General features: G+C 47.7%; 1 protein-coding gene across 1 annotated transcript in view; it reads left to right on the forward strand.

The window, feature by feature from the left end:
- The window catches only part of PRKCH (protein kinase C eta), a 106,055-nt gene that overhangs the window by 67,396 nt on the left and 12,693 nt on the right, over positions 1-25,966 (forward strand). The window contains exon 11 of the mRNA XM_082217824.1: positions 25,411-25,549. Coding sequence (XP_082073950.1) covers positions 25,411-25,549 — 139 coding nt within the window. The remainder of the gene's footprint in view (positions 1-25,410; positions 25,550-25,966) is intronic.

Below are 25,966 nucleotides of genomic sequence, written 5' to 3' on the forward strand. Positions count from 1 at the left end.
CCTCAACCCTCCAGATGTTTTTTGGCCTACAATACCCATGATCCCTAGCTAGCAGGACCAATGATCAGAGATGATGGGAAATGTAGTCTCAAAAGATCATGGGTATCATGGGTCCACTTATTAGTAGGCAAAGGCCCCACTCATCATGCTTGTCATGGACTGGTTGGACGCAGAGGAATGCTGGCTTGGAGTGAGTGGTCAGAGGGAGAAAAGGGAGAAGTCTGGGAGGAGGAATGTCGGAAGATGAAGAGGTAACAGGGCTTAGTGAGATGGGAGAATCAGTGGCAGAGAGAAGTCAAAAATCAGAGGCAGAAGCTGAAGCAGGAGAGGAGGGAGGCCAAGAGGCAGAGACGAGTCCTGCTGGTGTCCTGGTGTCTCCCCTTCCTGCTGCGACAAGGTCCACTCCCCCTGGTCTTGCAGAACCAAAAGAGGCATGAAAAGGACGGAGGAGAGGTTGGCTTCCTGCAGGCACGGTCTCCGGTTTTTGGGGGCAAACCCTGGAGAGGAGGAGACTTCGACAGCTTTTTAAGGCTGGCATATTCCTTGGCCTGCATGGGCATCATAAACATTGTCAGAATTCAAGGGCACAGTGAGTTTGCACAGCGAGTTTGCAAAAATAAACAGGGTCAAGCAGGGTCTCAAATCGGATGGGAGACCAGAGGTTTGATTCCTGCATTGCAGGGGGTCGGACTAGATCAGGGGTCGGCAACTTAAGGCCCATGGGCCACAAGCGGCCCATGGGGGTTGTTTTACCGGCCCACAAGCCATCCCTGAACCTAGCTACCTTCTCGGCGAATCCCTGCGCGCTGTGCTAAACCGGCGCAGCGTGGCGTGCGGACTCACTTCGGTGACACCAAAAATTGCGTCTGTGCAGAAGCCGAAAATTGCGTCTGCACAGATACAGACGTCAGAAATCACAGGCGCGCGCTTACACACACCCACAATCTGGCCTACAGAGAGGGCTCCACAGCAGTGAACTGGCCCAGGCATGGTAAGCCTTGCTGACCCCTGGACTAGATGATTCTGTGATCCTAGACAGGCCCAAATATTCAGCGAGGGTGTGAATCAGGGGTGGTAAGAGGCGTGACTCAGAAGGCTGTGTGGCCTGCGGAAAGTCCCCAGTGCCAGGCAGAGAGGTCTGGAGGGTCATATTTAGTCCCTGGACCGAAGGTTGCCCATCTTTGTTCAAGGACAGTGATGTTTTTAGAGTTGTTGTTGTTGTTGTTGTTGTTGTTTATACCCTGCCCTCCCCAGCCAAGACCGGGCTCAGGGCAGCTAACAACAGATATAAGAACAAATTGATTGAAATACATCTTAACATACAAGATTAAAATACAACATTAAAACATTAAAATGCAGCCTCATTTCAATGGAAACTCAAATCAAAAGCTTTTGGGGGGATGAAAACGTCAAGTCTACCAAGGCTAACTATCCAGACTGGTCCTACGTGGGCCAGAAAAAAGCCAGGGAAGTCCCCAAATAGGAGTTCCAACACAGAAGGAAAAAGGAAAAAAAGAAAGGGAGAGGGAGGGAGGGAGGGAATCAAGTTGATTCCAAGCCAAAGGCCAGGCGGAACAACTCTGTCTTACAGGCCCTGCGGAAAGAAATCAGATCCCGCAGGGCCCTGGTCTCATAAGGCAGAGCGTCCCACCAGGCTGGGGCCAGTGTTGAGAAGGCCCTGGCTCTAAGTTGAGACTAGTATATTTGAGTGAAAAAACATGAGAGATGTTTGCAGACTGGATGAATGCAACACAGAGAGCCTTAGAGAAAAGACCACGAGGAGCCGCGAGGGGCAAGAGATCAGGTGCGAGAGTCGGGGCCTTTCAGGAATGCAAGCATGCCCTCGTTTTCACTGGAAAAGTGTTGTTGGCCATACAAATCTTCCTCCCTTCTGCGTCTCAGGCAGGCGCCGCAACACTCTCATATCAGCCAAACTCTGAGACTGTTTTTACCAGGGAAATTGCATAAATAACTCTCCCACTCCAGGATAACATTTTGCCTGTAAATATGGAAGCAAAAGCTGGTTGCTGCGGGCACAGGCCGCCTCTGGCAAGGCTTAAGGAAGGAAGAAATGTCCTGTTAATACAGCACTCGCGTCTCGTTCTCACTTCCCCTCTCGCGCTTGATGCCAAAGCCCGAAGGAGAGCAGATGCCAAATGGTTACGCAACCGAGACCCTGTTTCAAACAGCGACGAGCAACAGCCATTGACATTCAGTCAGTCCTCCGAAGAGATCTGTTTACACCGATCGGAGCATCCCCAGGCTTCTGCCTGCTCTCGAATGTATTCTCCCAGAGACGGTGGAATAAATTATCTTATGTCTAGGAGCCCTTCAGCGCATGCAGACACAAACACACACACTGGCGCCAAGTGTCACAATAAATATTCGAAGGGAAACTGATGGCAGCAGGCTGGTCTTGCGGAGAAACGGGCCCTCATATTACAGTTTAATGCACACCCAGAAACAAACACACGTCCAGATATTAAGCCATTCTGAAGGCAGGAGAGATAGGCAGCTGGTTGTCTTGGTTGGAAAACAGCTGTGGAATTGCCTGAGAGTGAATGAGGCAGGGTGGGGACGTTGTAGGGTCAGGTGTATATTTATTTAGGACCCCTCCAGACTTCCTTTTCTTGTGCATCCATGATTTGCGCTCATGGTGGTCTTGGCCTGCTTTGGGGCAGACTTCGTGCTTCTAGAATCATAGAATTGTAGAGTTGGAAGGGACCCTGAGGGTCATCTAGTCCAACCCCCTGCAATGCAGGAATCGTTTCCAATCCCAAATGTCCGAAATCCTGTAACTTTTTGTAGTAGTAGCAGTAGTAAGAAGAAGAAGAAGAAGGTGTTGACCTTTAAAGCCCTAAACGGCCTTGGCCCAGTATACCTGAAGGAGTGTCTCCACCCCCATCGTTCTGCCCGGACACTGAGGTCCAGCGCCGAGGGCCTTCTGGCGGTTCCCTCACTGTGAGAAGCGGAGCTACAGGGAACCAGGCAGAGGGCCTTCTTGGTGGTGGCGCCCACCCTGTGGAACACCCTCCCACCAGATGTCAAAGAGAAAGACAACTACAGTCATACCTCGGGATAAATGTGCTTCAAGTTAAGTATTTTTGGGTTGCGCTCCGCGGCGACCCGGAAGTAACGGAGCGTTTCGCCGCTTGCGCATGCACCGACGGTCAAAATGACGTCAAGCGCATGCGCGGAAGCGGCAAAACGCAACCCGAGCCCACACAGATGCGCGGGTTGCGTTCGCTTCAGAATGCGAATGGGGCTCCAGAATGGATCCCGTTCGCATCCCAAGGTACCACTGTACCAGACTTTTAGAAGACATCTGAAGACAGCCCTGTTTAGGGAAGCTTTTAATGTTTAGTAGACTATTGTATTTTAATATTCTGTGGGAAGCCCCCCAGAGTGGCTGGGGAAAGCCAGCAAGAAGGGCGGGGTATAAATAATTTATTATTATTATTATTATTATTATTATTATTATTATTATTATTATTATTAATACCTTGCCCATCTGGCTGGGTTGATTTAGTGAAGCAAGCTTGTTTTCTGCTGCTGAAGAAGGATAAGACCGAAGCCAATGGCTTCAAATGTCAAAGAAAGAGATTCTGACTACTGTAAATGTTAGGAAGAACTTTCTGATGGCAAGAGCTGTTTGACAGTGGAACGGTCTCCATCGGGAGGTTGTGGACTCTCCTTCCTTGGAGGTTTTTAAGCAGTGGATGCCATCTGTCCTGGATGATCTAGTTGAGATTCCACCATTGCAGGGAGTTAGACTAGATGGCTTTCGGGGGTCCCTTCCAACTCCACAATACTAGATTCTAAAATGGGCTCCCACCCACTCAACCTTTAGCAGATTAATCTACCAGCGAAATGGTGGTTATAGTTATGACCTTGATTTGCACGCTTTAAAAAAGATTCAAAAAGTTTCCTCATGTTTTGTTCCTGCATTTTGTGAGTTGGCAGGGCTCACATCTCGCCTTAACCTCTTGCCTTGAATGGTTATCTCCTCCCGACTGAGGTTTACAAGCTAGCTTGCCTTCCTCGCAAAGTTTATTATACGACCTGGCATGATCCCGCTCATTGATCTCAGGGCTTCGGGGTTTATTCTCTTCTCCTTCTTCTTTTATAGCTTTTTTTAATACAGGACATGCTTTTTATCAACAAGTTCATAAACTTGATGGCTAAGCTGCAGCTGCTGACATTTAGAAGGTGCCTTATATAATAATCCTGGCAGTTGTTGTTGTTGTGTGTGGGTTCTTTTTTAAGGCAGAAGATTTGTAATAAAGGGCAGATAGGACACAGTCGTGGGTTTCTTTCTGCTCGGGGAAAGGCAGTTCGTAAGAAAAAGATATTAAATGAGAGGCAGGAAGTGTGTTTGCGAAATCTTTCCCCTGAATTTATTCAGTCACCTTTTCTGTTTAAAATGACAACAGTAATCTTGCTTCCGATCCCCTTTGGGTACAAACGAGGGAGCTGACTTAGCAGTCCGATCTGATACATGTTTACTCAGAAGTAAATAACCCTGATTTCAAGAAATTCCATACCAGGCCCTATCACTGTCTTTAGCATACGTGCCACCAGGGTACAAAGATCCGCCCAGAACCCCCAAATTTAGTTTAGCCCCCAAATTAACTTTTATTATGCTTACGCCTTATCTCTTGTTTACGAAAGAAGGGATGGAAACTAAACAAACTTTTTTATTTGCTCATTTATTTACAATACACTTATACTTAAGTGTACAACACCACCACACTTAAACTTATAAGTATTATTTAGGCACCTAAGTAGGAGATACATCAGTCGTGTCAAAGGTGCTGCTGCCGCATAGCAGCTCAATACAATATGAAACATATTATTTTGATGGAAGAGTTAATTTCGCATCCACTGCACCGTTGTGAATGACAAGCGCCACCGTTCTGAGTGACAAGCGCCGCCGCTGGCGTGGCGCGTGTTTGGTAAATGAGCCCGCAAAGTCAAAAGTCCTGTAGTGAAACAGTAGATATACATTTCAGTAATACCTAGGTATATAGTGGTACCTTGGGTTAAGAACTTAATTTGTTCTGGAGATCCGTTTTTAACCTGAAACTGTTCTTAACCTGAGATACCACTTTAGCTAATGGAGCCTCCCGCTGCCGCTGTGCCACTGCTGTGCGATTTCTGTTCTCATCCTGAAGCAAAGTTCTTAACCTGAGGTACTATTTCTGGGTTAGCGGAGTCTGTAACCTGAAGCGTCTGTACCCTGAAGCGTCTGTAACTCGAGGTACCACTGTATATGTATTTTGTTTTTCTAGCTCGATCAAAATTATTTATTATTTCATAACAGGTAGATAGTTAAGAGCTTAGGTGGCTTCGCCGGCTGGCGCCTGGCACCCCCCAGAATTCAGCGCCAGGGTGCCCCGCACCCCTTGCACCCCTGGGTAAAGATGGCCCTGCCAGGCCCGGAGATACGGATCTGCTACGAATCGTAGGCTGTCTCAGCCCAGGAGGGGAAATACCCAGTACAAAGTATCTTTTTATAATACACCAGAATAAAAGAAATGTTTTAAAAATCTAATCTAAAAAGAAACAGGAGCAAAGATAAAGGAGAAGGGGAAAAGAAAAGAAAAGAAAAGACGAGAGGGGAAAGAGAGAGAAAAGAGAAAAAGATGAAAAGACTTCTTTTCTATCTACAGCAACTTGCTCAAAGTATTCATTCAAACTGATATCCAACTATTCTATTTTCCACAAGCCAGTATTTTTTCAATCTTCAAATCCAGATATTATATTTTCTCTTTCATGTAAAAAGTCCACAAGAAGCTTCCAGTCCTTAATAAATGTCAGTAATGACTAGAGAGGGACATTTTGGGTCGTGATGAGTTTTTTCCCCTTCGTGTCTCAAGATTCCTGCAACGTTTGCAGCTGATAGCTGCAAATGTTTCCAGGTTATAGTTTTCCACGCAGGCTTCAACATGTGTGAATCGGCGGCTGAGTTGAAAGCTGGCATGTAATACAGTGGCTTTGGGGAGGAGGAAAAGGAGGAGGCGTGAGGTTGGCACCGCACTCATTCTGGCTCCTATGAGCCCCTCTTCTTTTGCAGCTTTAGAAAAACCAGCACCGAAGAGGCTCTTTGGGCTTGTCTTGCAATCTGAATTTGTCTCCTTCTATTGCTCTGAAAAATGTTTACACCACTCCTAATATTCTTCTGCCCGCCTCGCCGCCTTCCTCTGCTCCAGCTCAGCCCTCTCACCTGCCCTGGCAGGCTCCTCTTAAGCACTTGGCACCACCTGAGCCTTCCCTTATTCCGCTTAGTCTTTTAATGTTCACCCTCCCTTGTTTGGGCATGTTCTGTTTTAATAGCCCTTCTGGGTCATAAGCGCCTTGGACGTGGCTGGCAGAGCACAGCAAGTCTCGCAGAGCCTACTGTGGAAGAGGAAGCTTGGCTCCCAGTACGTTTCCGAGCACAATTCAAAGTGTTGGTGCTGACCTTTAAAGCCCTAAACGGCCTCGGTCCAGTATACCTGAAGGAGCGCCTCCACCCCCGTCGTTCTGCCCGGACACTGAGGTCCAGCTCTGAGGGCCTTCTGGCGGTTCCCTCACTGAGAGAAGGGAGGTTACAGGGAACCAGGCAGAGGGCCTTCTCAGTAGTGGCACCCGGCTGTGGAACGCCCTCCCACCAGATGTCAAAGAGAACAACAACTACCAGATTTTAGAAGACATCTGAAGGCAGCCCTGTTTAGGGAAGCTTTTAATGTTTGATGTATTACAGTATTTTAATATATATATTTTTGGAAGCTGCCCAGAGTGGCTGGGGAAGCCCAGCCAGATGGGTGGGGTATGAATAATAAATTATTATTATTATTATTATTATTATTATTATTATTATTATTATTATTATTGAAGCAGGGTTCACACCCTTAGTAGATCATGTTGGCTCAGAGGCTGCAGGGCTCTTACCTGGTCAGCTGCTGGTTGCCTTTTCCTAAACACAGGAATGGTCCCCAGCCAGCTCAGCTCTTGAGCATATGCATCCATCTGTCTTGAAGGACAATGGAGGTGTTGGAAGGTTGCGGTGCCTGCAGTGGCTGTAGAGACCGATATGGGAGAGACATGTTCTGTTGCAGCTGAGGCAGATGAAGGCGTCCGGTTGTGCTGCTGCAGATGCACCATGGCATTTCTTCTCTCTGCGCTCCTCCCCGAGGTCATTCCTCCTCCGGTCACTGCGGTGGATGCACAACCTGTCCGTCTGTCTCCAGGCACTGCGGTCATCTGCAAGGGATTCCCCACACGGCAGGGTTGATGTTGTCAGCCTTCATGTCATGTTTGCCAACATCTTTGTAACACAGTTGGTCTGCCAACAGGCCTGGTGCCTGAAGCCAGCTCCCCGTAGAGCACGTCCTTGAGGATGCTGCCACCTTCCATTCTATGGATGTGACCAAACTGTTAGAATTCCTGCTCCATGGTTGCAGTCATGGGATTTTTGTCTTTCACATGACATGATATGTTTTGACTCCACAGAGTGGGAAGTCACGAAGACAGGATGTTTGTGTCACTGTGTTCCGTGAAGTGGGACTATTGTCCTTTTGTTCTTTTTCTCTTTGCTGTCTGATGCTAGAGAGAGAGGGAGCCATGTTGCAGTGCTCCGTGTGTGTTTATATGTAAATAAAGTAGATTAGCCAAAATGCGGAGTTGCTGAGGTCTGTCACACATGAGGCACAAACTCTGCGGATCCCTAAGTGTGCCGGTGTCGGTTGACATCGGTCGCTGTGATGTTCAGGCAGAAGAAAGCTTATGAAGCTCCCGAACGATTGACCAGGAGGGAGGGAACATGCCAGTCGGGCATGTGTGCCAGGGTCCTACTCGAGTGTAGGCTGAACTCCTGCCATTGAAGTCGCTGAGACAGGAGTGTGACCATGCCGGGACTGTGGGCTTGGGAGAGCGCATCTTTGTCTGAGACTTTGCCATATTCACAACTTTAGCAGAGAGTCCAAGTAGAAGAGTCTTCTCTGGGTTACAAGCACCAAGTTCACTTCACCAGCTGAAATACATAAGAAGAGCTCTGCTGGGTCAAGTCAAAAGCCCATCTCACCCAGCATTCTCACAGTGGCCAACAAGGTGCAAATGGTAAGCCAGCAACAACTGAAAATCCGCAAGGATGATCTAGAGCAGGCATAGGCAAACTTGGCCCGACTACAGTTCCCATCATCCCTGACCACTGGTGCCTTGGCTTAAAAATTAGGGCCATTTGAATCATTGAAGATTCTTGGGTTTTCCCCGACCACGCATGAGGCCGCTGAGTGGGGCATAATGAGCCACTCAACTGCATTTCAGTTTTTTGTTAAGGTGGGAGATGCAATCCCAAATCTCAAAGCATGCCATGTAGTTTGGTTCTTAATATGCAGAGAACAGCCATCTAGGGTCATCGCTTCCAGCAGCCATGTTTACAGAGCATCCATCCTGGTTTGTTTGCAGGGAGATTAGGCAAGCTGGCTGTTTTTAATTATTCCAGTTACAGATAGGTAGCCGTGTTGGTCTGCCATAGTCAAAATAAAAAAATTCCTTCCAGTAGCACCTTAAAGACCAACTAAGTTAGTTCTTGATATGAGCTTTCGTGTGCATGCACACTTCTTCAGATACACAGTTGGTCTTTAAGGTGCTACTGGAAGGAATTTTTTTGTTTTTAATGAGCCTTCTTCGCTCCAATTTGTGCGCAGAGAGACTAGACGGGGTTGGTTCAAAGAAAGAGTTGCCCCACACTTTCCCAGTGCATTCCCCCCCCCCGCCAAATCACTTCCCCTCTTGCAAAAAAAAAAAAAAGAGGGGGAAAAAGAAGTCTGGTCTTTTGGGGAAGTGGGTTTGTTGCTCAAGAGCTCTCAATCCGCTTTAATCCACAGACTTGATTTACCGGTATGTGACCGAATCCAACTCAATAATTGCGTCAGTCCAGAAGCGCCCTGGATGGTGTCAGAAGCAGAGCTAGCTGTTCCAGCACCCGGAGCGTGCACCCGGGGGTGGGGCCATGGGGGCAGGGCCAGAATCCCCGGGGGTGCCACGGAGAGCATCCTGGGGGGGGGGAGACGCCCATGGGCAAGGACCGAGCCGCCCATGGCAGGCTGCTTCCTGGGCGGGGTGGGGTGGGTGGGAGCCATGCCACTTTGCCAACAGCCTTCCTCCCTTCCCTCTTCCTTTTGACAGCTCGGGGGGAGGCTCCCCCCCCCAGGAAGCAGCCCGGGAGTGGGGGGCAACAGCGCACCGCCCACCTGCAACTCCCAAGCGTCCCCCAAGCTGTCAAAAGGAAGGAGGAAGGGGGAAAGGCCGCTGGGAAGCCTTCCCCCCGACAGCTCGGGGTAGGCTTGGGAGTCATGGGCAGGCGGCGCACCGAATGTCACCCCCTCAGTGATGACACCCGGGTGGGCTGCCCCCACTGCACCGCCCTTCCTCTGCCCCTGGATGATGTCGATTTTAGCATTTCAGCTGGAAGAGCATCACTAAGAGCAGATCCACTGCATGCATTTAAAGCGCATCCAACACACATTTAAAGCATGTGATTCCCCCTGAAGAATCCTGGGAACTGTAGTTTCCCTCCTTACAGAGAGCTACACACCCCAGCACCCTTTGGAAAACTACACTTCCCAGAATTCCTTGGGGAGGTCGCGTGCTTCAAATGTGTGTCGGGCGTCCTGGTGGAAACCTTTTGGTGTGCCCACTGATGAGTTGGGAGACCAAAATGGTCAAAGGCCTGGAAACGATGCCTTATGAGGAACGGCTAAGGGAGCTGGGCATGTTTAGCCTGGAGAAGAGGAGGTTAAGGGGTGATATGATAGCCATGTTCAAATATATAAAAGGATGTCACATAGAGGAGGGAGAAAGGTTGTTTTCTGCTGCTCCAGAGAAGCGGACACGGAGCAATGGATCCAAACTACAAGAAAGAAGATTCCACCTAAACATTAGGAAGAACTTCCTGACAGTAAGAGCTGTTTGACAGTGGAATTTGCTGCCAAGGAGTGTGGTGGAGTCTCCTACTTTGGAGGTCTTTAAGCAGAGGCTTGACAACCATATGTCAGGAGTGCTCTGATGGTGTTTCCTGCTTGGCAGGGGGTTGGACTCGATGGCCCTTGTGGTCTCTTCCAACTCTATGATTCTATGATTCTATGAGTTCTTTGGAAACCATGATGATTGTGGGGGAAGAAGCTGGTAAAGAGAAGTGGAGATGGGCATTTGAAGCCTCCTTTGGCATTGCAAGGATGGTTGTATCACAGAGCCGGTGTCTGAGTCACAAGTGGAAAGGGTTCCTGATCCATCTCCCCCCTCCCCCTTGTGATCTGCTGACAATCCACAATTACTGTAAATACAGCCGAGTAATCTGTTTCCTGGGAAATGTGCATGTGTGTCTGTGAACATCTTGGAAAGGAGATTTTTCCAATGCCACTGACCTTTGCCCTGCCAGCTGGCAAACTGCAGAACACTTGGCTTGTGGCAGGGTTAAAAAGAGGCCAACGCTCAGCCTGAGAGAACAGACTTTGCCCATGCAAGGTCCTGGGTTCAACTGTCAATTTCCCATCAAAGGTTCTGCAGCATCTGCGCCTTAGGTAGCGCCTGCTAGACAGCAGAGAACCAGGATTGGTCAATGTGGTGTGTTCCCTCCCCAGATATTCTACTGCTCCCATCATTCTTGACCATTGGTCATGCTGACCAGGGATGCTGGGAGTTGTAGTCTGCCAATGTGGAGGCCATCACATTGGCTGCCCCCGGGGCAGACAGCGCTGGCTGGCTGAACCAATGGACTGGCAGCATAAGGCAGTTTTGTGTGCTCCTAGGTACCGATCAGATATGCAGGTGACACAACCTTGATGGCAGAAAGTGAGGAGGAATTAAAGAACCTTTTAATGAGGGTGAAAGAGGAGAGTGCAAAATATGGTCTGAAGCTCAACATCAAAAAAACTAAGATCATGGCTTTTGGTCCCATCACCTCCTGGCAAATAGAAGGGGAAGAAATGGAGGCAGTGAGAGCTTTTACTTTCTTGGGCTCCATGATCACTGCAGATGGTGACAGCAGCCACGAAATTCAAAGACGCCTGCTTCTTGGGAGAAAAGCAATGACAAACCTAGACAGCATCTTAAAAAGCAGAGACATCACCTTGCCAACAAAGGTCCGTATAGTTAAAGCTATGGTTTTCCCAGTAGTGATGTATGGAAGTGAGAGCTGGACCATAAAGAAGGCTGATCGCCGAAGAATGGATGCTTTTGAATTCTGGTGCTGGAGGAGACTCTGGAGAGTCCCATGGACTGCAAGAAGATCAAACCTCTCCATTCTGAAGGAAATCAGCCCTGAGTGCACACTGGAAGGACAGATCCTGAAGCTGAGGCTCCAATATTTTGGCCACCTCATGAGAAGAGAAGACTCCCTAGAAAAGACCCTGATGTTGGGAAAGATGAAGGGCACAAGGAGAAGGGGACGACAGAGGACAAGATGGTTGGACAGTGTTCTTGAAGCTACAAACATGAGTTTGACCAAACTGCGGGAGGCAGTGGAAGACAGGAGTGCCTGGCGTGCTCTGGTCCATGGGGTCACGAAGAGTCGGACACGACTAAACGACTAAACAACAACAACAGGTTGTTGGGCATTTACAGGCCAGTTTCCCTTCACTCAAATCTCTGGTCCAGAGTTGCAAAGTGAACCCAGAGCTCAGCGCCCTTTGCAACTCTGCTCAGCTTGTTTGTGTTCTAAAGGGCCTCATGTTGTATCTCCAAATAAATTCGAAGCACACTTCACATGGAACTATTCCTACAAGCAGTCCTTTCCCGAGAGCTGCTGGGTCAGGGTTTCAGCAGGAGCTGTTTTAGCAGTTGACACCATGCAGCATGCTGGAGGCAGGGAGGCAAAATGATGTTATGTAGGACCCGGAAGAGAACCCGGCAAGCTCTCCCTACCTGGAGATGCTGAGGATTGCACCTGGGACCTTCAGCATGCAAAGCAGATGCTCTACCACTGCACTATACCTGAAGGAGCGTTTCCATCCCTATCATTCTGCCCGGACACTGAGGTCCAGCTCCAAGGGCCTTCTGGTGGTTCCCTCACTGTGAGAAGCAAAGCTACAGTGAACTAGGCAGAGGGCCTTCTTGGTAGTGGCTCCTGCCCTGTGGAATGCCCTCCTACCAGATGTCAAAGAAATAAACAACTATCTGACTTTTAGAAGACATCTGAAGGCAGTCCTGTTTAGGGAAGCTTTTAATATTTGATGAATTATTGCATTTTAATATTTTGCTGGAAGCCGCCCAGAGTGGCTGGGGAAACCCAGCCAGATGGGCGGGGTATAAATTATTATTATTATTATTATTATTATTATTATTATTATTATTAACCTTCCCCTAGCTTTTAAGCTGCCCCTATTTAAACCTTGCAGTAACACCAGGATACGTCATGGACTAGCCAGATGCAGAGGAGTGGATAGAGGAAACAACTGGGGAACTGCCAAAGGAAGAAGACTCAGAGCCCAGGGAGTGGTGGTCAACCATGGGTGGTCAGAGGAAGAAGCCTGGGAAGAGAAGGTGCCAGAAGCAGAAGGGACAACAGGGCTTAGTGAGCTGGGAGAGTCTGTGGCAGAGAAAAGTGCAGAATCAGGGGCAGAAGCTGAAGCAGGGGAGGAGGGAGACCAAGAGGCAGAGATGAGTCAGGCTGGGGAAGAGTCATGGGTGCCTCCCTCTCTGTCTGCAACAAGCTCCCCTCTCCCCCTGGTCTTCCAGGACCAGGAGAGGCATGAAGAGGGAGGAGCAGAGACAGGCAGGTTGGCATGGTCTCAGATTGCTTGAAAGGTCAACACCGCTGCAGTGCCCTCCAGAAATTGTTGGACTCCAACTCCCATCATCCCCAGCCAGCATGTCCGGAGAGCTGGGGTGATGGTAGTAGGACCCCTACACTCCCTGGAGGGCCACAGCTTCTGCTTCACAAATGTATCTCGACAGGAAGCCCTGTTGAAGTCCATAGGGATTACCTCTGAGTAGGCCTGCCTAGGATCGCACTGTAATTCCTTGGCATGGTTCTCTCTTCTGAGCTGCCTCTCGCAACTCAGTAATAGGAGTGAGTCACTTTTCTGGCACCTCTGAAGGGTGGCATCTCACAGCGCACGTTTCCAAAAGCGTTTCCACATCAAGGAGCGATGGTTTGACATGTGGAGGAGGCAAGAAGCAACAAGCAGCAAAGAACAGTCTGGCACAATCTGACATTATGGCGCTCTATGCTCAGATCTCCACACTTGCCACTGTTACACACTTCAGACTTGCCTGATGGCTCAGAGACAGGGTGTCTGCAATGCAGGCAGGAGGTCCCGGGTTCAAGTCCTGACATCTCCAGGGAGGGCTGTGATGGGAGCTGCCCAGAGTGGCTCTGGCAACCCAGTCAGGGGGACGATATATAAATGTTGTTGCTGTTGCTGTTGCTTAATGCAAGGCAGATGCGCCTCCACTGAGCTATAACCCATTCCCATATATCTTTTAATCTGACCAAAAAAAGAGAGAGAAAATGCAGGGGCGAGATGGCTGTTTTAGTCCAATGCAGAGTTAAGCAAACCCTAATTCTGCATGAGACAGAGGTGATGGTTTGTTTCCATTGGGGTGTAAATTCCTGACTCCATAGATTCCCAACTGTAAAATGGGTACATTGTTTTCCAGAATCTCTCCATGCTTTATTCCTTCATAAGGCGCAGTGCATATATGTGCATTTATACCTGTGACTTAACACACAACTTGCATATTGAAGATTGGATTTACTGTGCTAAAGTTCATTTTCGGCAGGGGATGGCGTGGGGGGGGGAGGGGCGAATCTGACCCACGTAGCGCCTGAGAAGTGTGATTGTCAGTACTAGGCAAGCTACTTTTCCCTCTGTGATTTGATTCCCTTCTCTTTCTGCTCCCCTTCTGATTTGACTGTTGCCCTGCCCTTTGAGGGTGCTACTCTGGTTAGCTGCTGCGCTTGTGAACTGAAATTAAAGAGGCATAAAAATGTAGACATCTGAAGGCAGCCCTGTTCAGGGAAGTTTTTAATGTGTGCCATTTTAATGTATTTTTAATCTTCGTTGGAAGCCGCCCAGAGTGGCTGGGGAAGCCCAGCCAGATGGGCGGGGTACAAATAATAAATTATTATTATTATTATTATTATTATTATTATTATTATTATAGCTGGAAGGTACCCAGGGATCATCTAGTCCAACCGCCTTGCAGTGCAGTAAACACAGCTAAAGTGATGAGCTGCCCTCTTACTCTGAGTGTTGTTGGCAGGGGTCACCATTGTTCTTGGATTCCCAGCTCCTGTCATCCCAGGCAGGCAGCATGGCCAATAGTCAGTGAAGAAGGGATATGGAGGCCCACGTCATTCTTGTCCCCCTGCCACACCGGAAAGTATACACGGGATTACAGTGGTGCCTCGCAAGACGAAAAGAATCCGTTCTGTGATTCTCTTCGTCTAGCTGTTTTTTCGTCTTGCGAAGCAAGCCCATTGACGGATTAGCGGATTAGCGCTATTAGCGGCTTTTAGCGGCTTATCTGCTGATCGGATCAGCTGATAAGCAGCTTAGCGGCTTAGAAAAAGGGGGGAGGGGAAAAAACCAGCAGGAACTCGCAAGACATTGTTGTCTTGCGAAGCAAGCCCATAGGAAATTCATTTTGCGAAGCACCTCCAAAACGGAAAACTCTTTCGTTTAGCGAGTTTTCCGTCTTGCGAGGCATTCGTCTTGCGGGGCACCACTGTATTACACCCTGACTAGGAGGATTCCTGCCCATGTTCCTGGAGTCATGAGATTCTTAATCTCAGTGGTTGTGGGTTCGAGTCCCACGCTGGGCAACAGATTCCTGCACTGCAGGGGGGTTGAGCTACATCAGGCATCCCCAACCTTCGGCCCTCCAGCTGTTTTGGGACTACAATTCCCATCATCCCTGACCACTGGTCCTGTTAGCTAGGGATCATGGGAGTTGTAGGCCAAAACATCTGGAGGGCCGCAGGTTGGGGATGCCTGAGCTAGATGATTCACGTGGTCCCTTCCAACTCTAGAATTCTACGATTCTATGAGCCATTCGCATGCCTTTTCGAGTTGTATGTGAATGAAGAGCTACCGCGTGGAATTTTAGCTCAGGAAATGTGCCCAAAAGCCTTTATCTGGGATACACCAGATCTATTTTGTTCCCGCTGTCATCAATGTGCTTCAGGGCTCCAGGCTTGCCCCCCCCCCCACCCCGCTTGGCGTGCATAAAATAGCAGCACTGTTAAGAGCAAATCGGCTCCATCGTCGGATAGGCTAGAAAAAAATTCCAGCAGCTCCGTCCAGTGAGATGAAAGAATCCACTACATTTCTGGGTTGCTGGTTATTTGGTCAGCAGGAGGTTTGCCCAGTCTGCCTGCCACAGAGGAAGGATTTTCCCCTGTGTCTGTCATACATTCATTGAAATCGCATCCCCCCCCCGTCAGTTCTGAGAAATGACTGCGTGTCTCAGTCTGTATGAAAGAACAACGATTTTACCACAACCTTTAGCAGAATGTGGGATGTGCGTTGCCCCTGGGTTGTTTTAGAAGCCATGGGATGGTTCAAGGCAGGGGTCAGCAAGGCCTGGGCCGGTTCACTCTAGCGGAGATCCCTCCGTGGGCCGGATTGCGTACGCGCAGCCACAATTTCCGGCGTCTGTGCAGACACGATTTCCGGTCTCTGCGTCTGTGCAGACATGAATTCTGGCGTCTGAGCATGCGCAGATGCGATTTCCAGCACCGTGGAAGCGAGTCCCCATGCCACACTGCACCAGTTTAGTGCAGTGTGTGGGGACTCACTGAGCGCGTGGCTTGGTTCGGGGGTGGCTCGTGGTCCGGTTAAACGACCCCCGTGGGCTGCTTGTGGCCCATGGGCCTTAGGTTGCCCACCCCTGGTTCAAGGCATCAGAATTCAAAATGGCCTCGCTGCAAAGATCTGTTGCTGGCGGACAAGCATGCTTTTGAGACTGGGCTAGACCGACAAATGGTTTGTGTAGGTGTGATGCAGCTTTGTATGTTCATAAGTGGAGAGGTGGTTTGTTTGTTTGTTTGTTTGTTTGTTTGTTTGTTTTTCAAAATTAAAACAAAACATATTATCCAGAAACATATCATCCTTATTCCCCCCCATTTTTCCTCCCTCCCCCTCCCCTCCCACACAAAACCGACCCACCCCCACCCCCCGACTTCTCTCAGTTCCCTTCTTTGATTTCTCTGAGAATGCTGATTTCTGCATGTTACAAAGTTGTATAGATCCTCAAACTATTTAGCTAATTATTTATCAATAAAAAGTTTGTGAATGTTTATTCAAAGCCAGCCAAGGAGTCCAGTTCGCTTTGTTGCGTCTTCAAATACTTTGTAAAGGGTTCCCATTCATCTTTAAAGTCGCAGTTATCCTTGTTCCGTAGCTTATATGTCAGTTTTGCCAGTTCTGCATAGTCCATCAATTTTTCTTCCCATGATTCTTTAGATAGGATTTTAGGTGGGTGTTTTTTTAAGAGTCCTTTGAGTGGGACTCTGAGAAGCACATCAACAGAGATAGTTCGAAGCTAAAGTTACTGCTCCCACAAGCCATTGGACGGAGGGCTTAATGGCTTTATGTCTTTCATCACAGGTAGGCACCATCCCTAACTAGCAGGACCAGTGGTCAGGGATGATGGGAGTTATAGTCCAACAAAGCTGGAGCCCTCAGTTTGAGAAACACTAAAGATGAACTTGTGTTCCTATTGCCTCCTTATTTTCCCTAAACTTTTAAGTGTTTTCTCTCTCCCCCCCCCCCCAATCTTTTCATTTAGTTTTAGAATACTGTATTTGGAAGAGACAATATGTTGTTTGATAAAAATAGCTTGATGGGTCTGGGTTTGGTTACGTTTTCCAGGTTGTATGGCTGGAGAAAAAAAGTTGTTCCGCTGCCAGCTGTCTGAGAACAAACTGGCAAGCTTCTGTCATACCCATGCAAACGTTTGTGTCTTTGCTTTCCAGAACAGTAGCTGTAATGGCCTGCTCCACAGAGGGCCTTTATTCCAAATTTGTTAAACATTTATGCTTCTGGTTCAACCCACGATCAGTTCTGGCCCTTGCCTCTGTCAGAATGTGAATCCCCTGACAGACTACCCTCAAGGGATGTCATCTCCTGGCAGAAATAAGGTTGGCCACATCTATCCTCCCATGTAACATCTTGTTAGAACAGGTTGTACACTGTAATCACTTTTTTTTTTGGCAATATTTTTGACAGCAGTCCTTCGGGTTTTTTTTTTGCAAACTTGCCGATTCCCCCCCAAAAAACTATCTAACCACATCAATGAAACAAATACCGTATTTTTCACTCCATAGGGCGCACCGGACCATAGGGCGCACCTAGTTTTTAGGGGGGGATATAAAGGGGGGGGAATTATTTTTCCCCCCCATCCTCAAAGAGCAAAGAAGCCAAGACAGCGAGAGGGATCCATCCCACTGGCCAGGGGCGCCGACTTATAAAAAATATTGGGGGAGCCCGCGAAAGCTCATGAATAATAAATAAGCTCATGAATATGCAGATAAAGTGGCGCCGCCTCCTCGTGAGCAAATAGGGGAGAGCGTGCTGCGCCTATTAATCAGCTCCGAAGGAAATTGGGTGGAGCTTTTGCTCGGGAGGGAGGGCAGGAGGCATGCAGCCCGACCCTGTGCATTTTGGGCTGGGGGAGGGGCGGCGGTGGCGCTCTGCTGGAAGGGTGCCCGAGATTGTTGGGGGGGCAGAGCCCCCCCAAATGAATTTTTGAGGGGGCTCGGGCCCCCTCAGGCCCCATGGAGTCGGCGCCTATGCCACTGGCTGTCTTGGCTTCCTCTTTAGCCACGCACAACCTCTCCAGCCGGGAGAGGCTGCGCGCGGCTTTGGCAGAAGCCAAGACAGTGAGCGGGATGGATGCCACTCGCTGTCTTGGCTTCGTTTTTAGCTGCGGGGCTGGGGGCGGGGGAAGCCCGAGCTTTCCCTGACCCCAGCCCCCAGAACAGGTCCGGGAGCTTGCTGCTATCCACAAGCCTTCGCCGGGCTCCGAAGGCTTGCGGATAGCTGTCTGAAGCACGGGGCATGCAGCGGGAGTTAGCGCTGCGCTCCCCGGGCTTCAGGCTGCAGGCTGCTATCCTCAAGCCTTTGGAGCCCGGCAGGGACTCCCGCTGCGCTCCAAAGGCTTGCGGGTAGCTTCCTGAAGCCTGGAGAGCGAGAGGGGTCGGTGCGCACCGACCCCTCTTGCTCTCCAGGCTTCAGCGAAAGCCTGCATTCGCTCCATAGGACGCACACACAGTTCTCCCTCATTTTTGGAGGGGAAAAAGTGTGTCCTATAGAGCGAAAAATACGGTAGATTCTGCTGCAGGTTCATGCTCCCGTGTTTCATTCCGGATGCTGTAGTTTGAGCAGTTCGTAATAAATGCGTCGGAAGAAGTGCAAAAACCCTTGCAATTGCTTCAACGTGTAGGAATGTTCATTGCAATCCCTCCCAGGCAGCTGCCTTTTCTATGGTGCTCTGTTAAATGGAAAAGGTTTGGGCAGTTGCAACGCTAATATTCCACTTGCTAATGCTAAACAGATATTCCTTTCTTCTCCCTCTCCGTCAGAGGACTCGGGCTGGGCAGTCTTCTCATGACGGCTTAGCAATTTCCTCCTGCGGTGTGGAACTTACCACGTTCGCCTTGTCCAAAGTTAGCAACCCAATTATCCAGCAAGGGAGGTTCTTCCAACTGATGAGAATAGAACACAAAAGCCAGCAGGGTTAATTTGGCTCCCTGGATTCACAGCTTCAGGGTCTGTGGTTTGCAAAGGAACACCAACCTCTCTCTTCCTCCCTGCTTCCCATAGTCCCTCCTTCCTAGCATTGCTGCTAAAGAATGCCCAAAGCATGCATGCTCCAAACTGCAGAGAGAAACTTAGCCTTGCAGAGCAGATGGCTCCAGCCCACTGCCCGCTGCAACCCAGCCCCCTGGACAGTGTGCTGACCATTAGAACATAAGAAGGGGCATTCGAACATTAGGGAAGGGCTGTGGCTCTGACTCAGATGGAATCTACACATATATAAAAAAATGTTGTGAAAAAATGCTTTTTAAAAAATTTAAAAAAAGTTTTTAAAAATATATTGAATCTGTCATCAGCTCACCATCGCCATCTTGTGTCACATTCGTATAATTCACAGCGGGTGGCACTGTGGTCTAAACCACAGAGCCTAGGGTTTGCCGATCAGAAGGTCGGTGGTTTGAATCCCCACGACGGGGTGAGCTCCCATTGCTCGGTCCCTGCTCCTGCCCACCTAGCAGTTCGAAAGCACGTCAAAGTGCAATTAGATAAATAGGTACCACTCCGGCGGGAAGGTAAACGGCGTCTCTGTGCGCTGCTCTGGTTCACCAGAAGTGGCTTAGTCATGCTGGCCACATGACCCGGAAGCTGTACGCCGGCTCCCTCGGCCAGTAAAGCGAGATGAGCGCCACAACCCCAGAGTCGGTCACGACTGGACCTAATGGTCAGGGGTCCCTTTACCTTTACTAGCTGAGTGCTCAGTATGACCTTCCAGTTTGATTGGGTCTCGCAATCAGGAGGCAGCTGTGTTTCTACTTAATATATATACGTATATGTGTGTGTGTTTATTTATTTGCAAAATCTATACACTGATTGGTTTTTGTAAAAACAAACCTCAAAGCGGTTTACAAAGAGGACAGAACAATAGAATTATATGCAAAAAACCATAACAATTAATCTTTCAATCATTCAAAACATAAAATCAACAATAAACTAACAACAGGATTAACAACATACATCCACATTCTACACATGTGGATTATTATTATTATTATTATTATTATTATTATTATTAATAATAATAATAATAATAATACCCCGCCCTCTCCCCAGCCCTCCTCAGGGCGGCTAACACCCAATATAAAAGCAAATTGATTGATAGGCTTGTCTAAATAAAAATGTTTTTAGCAAGTGCCAAAAAGGGTACCGTGAAGGCCCCTGTTTGACTTCAATAGGCAGGGAGTTCCAGAGGAACTAAAATATTGGTACCGGTATCTTACAAATGTGGAATGGTTGTTACATGGCACCTTTAACAGTGCCAGTTCCGTGATCGAAGAGATCGAATGGGCATATATTGGGTATGGCGATCTTGCAGGCAAACTGAACCCATTTTTTTTAATAGGGTTGAGGGTCATTCCATCTCACTGCTGAAGCAATATAGGAGTTTTATATCCATGGAGCTTTATGCTATCCTAGGGTTGCCATATTTTGAAGAGCGAAAAAGGAAGACACATTTGCCCTCCTCTGCTTTTAACTACAGATAGTTATGACAACTATCATTTAAAATATGCCTACTATATGTAGGCTATAGAACAGGGGTCAGCAAACTTTTTCAGCAGGGGGCTGGTCCACTGTCTCTCAGACCTTGTGGGGGGCTGGACTATATTTTTTGGGGGGAGGATGAACAAATTCCTATGCCCCACAAATAACCAAGAGATGCATTTTAAATAAAAGCACACATTCTACTCATGTAAAAACATGCTTTCAGCAAAATAATAATAATAATAATAATAATAATAATAATAATAATAATAATAATAATTTGAGATGCTGCTCTGTTGTGATTCTCTGCTGCAGACAAGTTTAGCCGGGTGCCTTAGATCGAAGTCTAATGCAGTAGAAAAAGTTTATTGGGTTACTGCAAACAAAAAAACCAAGCTAAAAAATCCATTTTTGGCCATTTTTTTAAAAAATATATTTAATAACCTTTCAAAATTTATACAAAAAAAACAAAAATACAAAAAGTAAAAACACATATAATTTCATTCACTTATTTTCTTTTAACTTATTTCTCGGACCTCCTCATACCTCCCCTTTTTGTATTCCAATTCAAATTATTCATTCAGCAAATCCTCACCCTTAATTTTCACTTAATTTTACACCTTTCTTTCTTCTTTTTTCCCCAATAATCTTAATCATTAGAGCTGATAACCACTTAAATTCAGTCCAACATCAATCTAACATTCACTAATTTTATAATATTTCCCAAGATAGTCCTTAAATTTCTTCCAATCTTCTTCTGCCGTCATTTTTGGCCAAATTTTGTGCCAAATTTGCACCCAGACCTGGAAAAGAGGATGTGTCCTGGAAAAGGAGGACATATTTCTGCCCGGCACTGAGCCTCTCCGCAGAACCAGAGCACAGAGGCCATTTCATACAGCAAAGAAATAAGAAAGAGCAGTCCAGGAAAAGGAACGAATTCTAGTTCCCCCAGAAGCACAGGGGGAGGTAGCTGAAGATGAATGGGAGCCAGTGTTTCCGTTGTCATGGCGACAGGCAAGAAGCACAGACAGGCCTTAGGCTGGCTGTGCTTTGCCCTTTTCAGAGAGAAGGCGAGTAATGCCAAGCTGGACTAGAGGTCTCAGGTGCATCACCTAAGCGAGCCTTGAAGCAAAGTCTCCCAGAGGCTGATGTGTCAGGAAGGAGATGGTGAAAGTTAAGAGAATGACAAAGCCTAGCGGATAGGTACCCAAAAGAGCTGGAGGGGATAGGGGAGAGAAAGCAAAGCGATCAAAAGAAGAAGGAAATTTTGGGAGCTGTAGTTTGTTGAGGGGGAATAATAGTTAGGAGACCCTGTATTCTCCCTCACAGAGCTCCCGGGGAAGAGGGACTGATTGTTAAACCACTCTGAGAGTTAAAGCTCTGTGAGCGGGACTTGGGGTCTCTTAACATCCAGTGACACTTCCCAGAATCCTTTGGGGGAAGCCATGCTTGTTTAAAGTTACATGTGTAAAGCTAACGCTATTTTAGGCTGCATCAACCAAAGTATAGCGTCCAGATCAAGGGAAGTAATAGTACAACTCTTTTCTGCCTTGGTCAAACCAGAGCTCCCAGGATTATTTGAGGTAAGCCATTCACTGTTTAAAGTGGTATGATACTGCCTTAAACAGTATACAGTAAAAAGGTAAAGGACCACTGGACGGTTAAGTCCAGTCGAAGGCGACTGTGGGGTTGCGGCGCTCATCTCACTTTCAGGCCGAGGGAGCCGGTGTTTGTCCACAGACAGCTTTCTGGGTCATGTGGCCAGCAGGACTAAACCGCTTCTGGCACATCAGAAGACTGTGACAGAAACCAGAGCGCATGGAAACACTGTTTACCTTCCCGCCGCAGTGGTACCTATTTATCTATTTGCACTGGTTATCCAGTGATGGCCAAACTTGGCCCTCCAGCTGCTTTGGGACTACAACTCCCATCATCCCTAGCTAACAGGACCAGTGGTCAGGGATGATGGGACTTGTAGTCCCTAAACAGCTGGAGGGCCGAGTTTGGTTGTGCTTTCAAACTGCTAGGGTTGCCATATTTCAACAAGTGAAAATCCGAACACAAAAGTTGTTGAGGTTTTTTTGGGGGGGGGACACTGCTTCTGACTGTGGTATTTTGTGTATGTCTGGTCGTATGGCATATGCAAATTCCAGACGTATGGCTGGTTGGCAGAAGCTGGGACAGAGCAACGGGAGCTTACTACCATTGAGTGGATTTGAACTGCCGACCTTCCAATCAAGAATGTGGCTTTCAAGTCAAGAATTCTTCTCCCCACCCTATGACTATGTGGAGCAGGGAGCAAGCGAGATCACTCCATTTAGGAGTGGGTGACGATTAACCCCTTGAAATTTCAGGTGCAGAGGAGCTACCATATTTTCCCTGTTCTCAGTTCTATAGGGTTGTAGTCGTGGTTTTAAAATTTGCCTCTTGGAACAGGCTGTCACAACAAATAAGCTAAAAAAGGAACAACAAACTAAAAATGACTGCAGTACAGCTTTAGAAAAAAGCCTCCCCAGACATTTCGCTATTGGAAACTTTATCTGTGAGCAAGGCTTGAACCGGATGACTTATTGGGGAAAATTTATTTCCCTCTTCCCTCCCCAGACGTAATGTATTGACTGGGGTGGTAATGTTGGTCTTCTTTTGCTTGTCATTAAGATCTGTTTCTCTTTTTCCTTGTTCCTTGTTCCTTCTCTTTCGAATTATTGGCTCTGCTTGGCTCTTCTCCCCTTTTAAATCTTCTGCTAGTAGTTATTTGTCTCCTGCCTGGGCCTGTTTTCCAACCTCACTGCCTGAAGCTGGATCCTATTGCTCTTTTCCTCTTCCTGAGGTTGCAGCAGAGGTTTCATTCAGATATAGCGCAAGGAGGCCACCTTAAACAACCACGGCTATAGTTTACCTCCACAGTGCTACAATTCCCAACAGAGAAGCCATTAATGGATGCTGGGATTTTGCTGACGTTTTTATGTATAAAGTGCTTCCCATCATATTTGCTTTTGGCATATGACACAACCTTGATAGCAGAAAGTGAGGAGGAATTAAAGAACCTTTTAACGAGGGTGAAAGGGGAGAGCGCAAAATATGGTCTGAAGCTCAACATCAAAAAAACTAAGATCATGGCCACTGGGCCCATCACCTCCTGGCAAATAGAAGGAGAAGAAATGGAGGCAGTGAGAGGTTTTACTTTCTGGGGCTCCATGATCACTGCAGACGGTGACAGCAGTCACGAAATTAAAAGATGCCTGCTTCCTGGGAGAAAAGCAATGACAAACCTAGACAGCATCTTAAAAAGCAGAGACATCACCTTGCCAACAAAGGTCCGTATAGTTAAAGCTATGGTTTTCCCAGTAGTGATGTATGGAAGTGAGAGCTGGACCATAAAGAAGGCTGATCGCCGAAAAATTGATGCTTTTGAATTATGGTGCTGGAGGAGACTCTTGAGAGTCCCATGGACTGCAAGAAGATCAAGGGGATGACAGAGGGCAAGGTGGTTGGACAGTGTTCTTGAAGCTACGAACATGAGTTTGACCAAACTGCGGGAGGCAGTGGAAGACGAGTGCCTGGCATGCTCTGGTCCACAGGGTCACGAAGAGTCGGACACGACTAAACGACTAAACAACAACATCATAGGGATCGATGATTCTTCCCAAATGACAGTGACTCAAAGAACACAATAGGTGCTATTCAACTGAAGTTTACTCAGAGCAGACTTACTGGAATGCATGGCCCTAACTTACTCACCTCTGTTGATTTCAGAGGGTCTACTCTGAGTAAGATTGAGTACCACCTGTATGATATTCATGTGATTCATGATAGGATCAGTGGTTCCCACTGTGGGCAGTGCCCCCCTCTGTGGGGGGGGATTACCTGGGGAGGGTATTAAGAGTCAAGGGGGCACCAAGGGGAGCTGTAAATAACTATGACTCTGAAAAGTGGATATTGCTGGATCAAGTCCATCATTTTTGTTGAATTAAACTAAATGGTTTTAACTGGATTTTGAATAAATGTGTAACCAGTGGTCACTGTTTTGAATTTTATTGTGTTTTTTATCTTCCTTGGTGGGTCATGCAAACTGCTATTTTGAATGATGCTTTTTAGGTGGTGGGGTAGGGGGGACTGGGCAGATCTAAAAAGATTTGGGAACCACTGGTCTGGATGATTGAAGCGTCACTTGGGGAGGGCAGGGGGGAACCACTGAAAACAGAATTTGGGGTAGCATCTATGCTGGGTGGGTGGGTGTATGTACAGTAATTAAATTTTTGGTTTTACAATTTAAAATACTCATTTAAACATCCTTAAAATATCAATGATTTCCCTCCTTCTCTTCCCATAGTTCATTTTACATATTGTAAAAATACCTGCATATTTTACAAAAACTAAACCATGCAGTATTCCATTATTACATCCATCAAAACTTATTTGCACTGTTGAATTTATCTTAATGCTGTACACAATTTCCCCCGTGTATTCAATAAACGTTTCCCAGTCTTCTCTAAACGTATGTTCTTCTTGTTCTCTTATTTTGTATGTTAAATCTGCAAGTTGTGCCTATTCCATCAGCTTAAGTTGCCATTCTTTTTTGGTTGGGACCTCTCTCGTTTTCCATTTTGGGGCTAACAAAACACAGGCCGCAGTAGTGGCATACACGAATAACCTTTTTTTGTTGGTGTTGATCTTCAACTTGTTGTCACACTTCCTTTTTGTCTCAATTTACCACCTGCAAGGTGGGACGTGGGTGGCGCTGTGGGTTAAACCACTGAGCCTCTTGGGCTTGCCGATCAGAAGGTCAGCGGTTCGAATCCCCACGATGGGGTGAGCTCCCGTTGCTTGGTCCCTGCTCCTGCAGCCTAGCAGTTCGAAAGCACGTCAAAGTGCAAGTAGATAAATAGGTACCACTCCGGCAAGAAGGTAAACGGCGTTTCCGTGCGCTGCTCTGGTTCGCCAGAAGCGGCTTAGTCATGCTGGCCACATGACCCAGAAGCTGTACGCTGGCTCCCTCGGCCAGTAAAGCGAGATGAGCGCCGCAACCCCAGAATCGGCCATGACTAGACTTAATGGTCAGGGGTCCCTTTACCTTTACCTTTTACCACCTGCAAACTGACGTGTGTCTCCACTGTTGCAGGGATCTGAAGCTGGATAACGTGCTGCTCGATCACGAGGGCCATTGCAAGCTGGCTGACTTTGGGATGTGTAAAGAAGGAATCCGCGACGGGGTCACCACGGCGACCTTCTGTGGAACACCTGACTACATCGCCCCAGAGGTACAGGAAAGATGTCGCCTGTGCAGGAGCTTTGCTTTCTCAAACCCTGCATTTCCCCACCACGCTTGGCTCAGCAGTGCAGAAACCGAGCTAGGCCAGGTTATGTGGCAGAATAAATGATTCCAAATTAGAAATGCTTGCACAGTATTTGCGAGGCGTTTGGATATATGCTTGCACAGGGTTTACATATGTAGTTGCCTCAAAACCATAAGACTCTTCTGCATGCAGCATGGGTGTTGTTCTGCCATGGATGTTGCTATGTCCCGTCCATGCGCCAGTTCACATGTTAAACTTGCTCTTTCATCGTTCATGCATGCATCTAGTACTTCTCTTGGTTTCTGAGCACTTGGTGATTCGCAGCCAATTGTGAGACATGTGACAGAAAAGTTCTTTCTGTGAGATTAGCCCTGCAGTGGC

The sequence above is a fragment of the Podarcis vaucheri genome (assembly GCF_965113315.1).
Source record: "Podarcis vaucheri genome assembly, chromosome: 1".
Taxonomy (NCBI): domain Eukaryota; kingdom Metazoa; phylum Chordata; class Lepidosauria; order Squamata; family Lacertidae; genus Podarcis; species Podarcis vaucheri.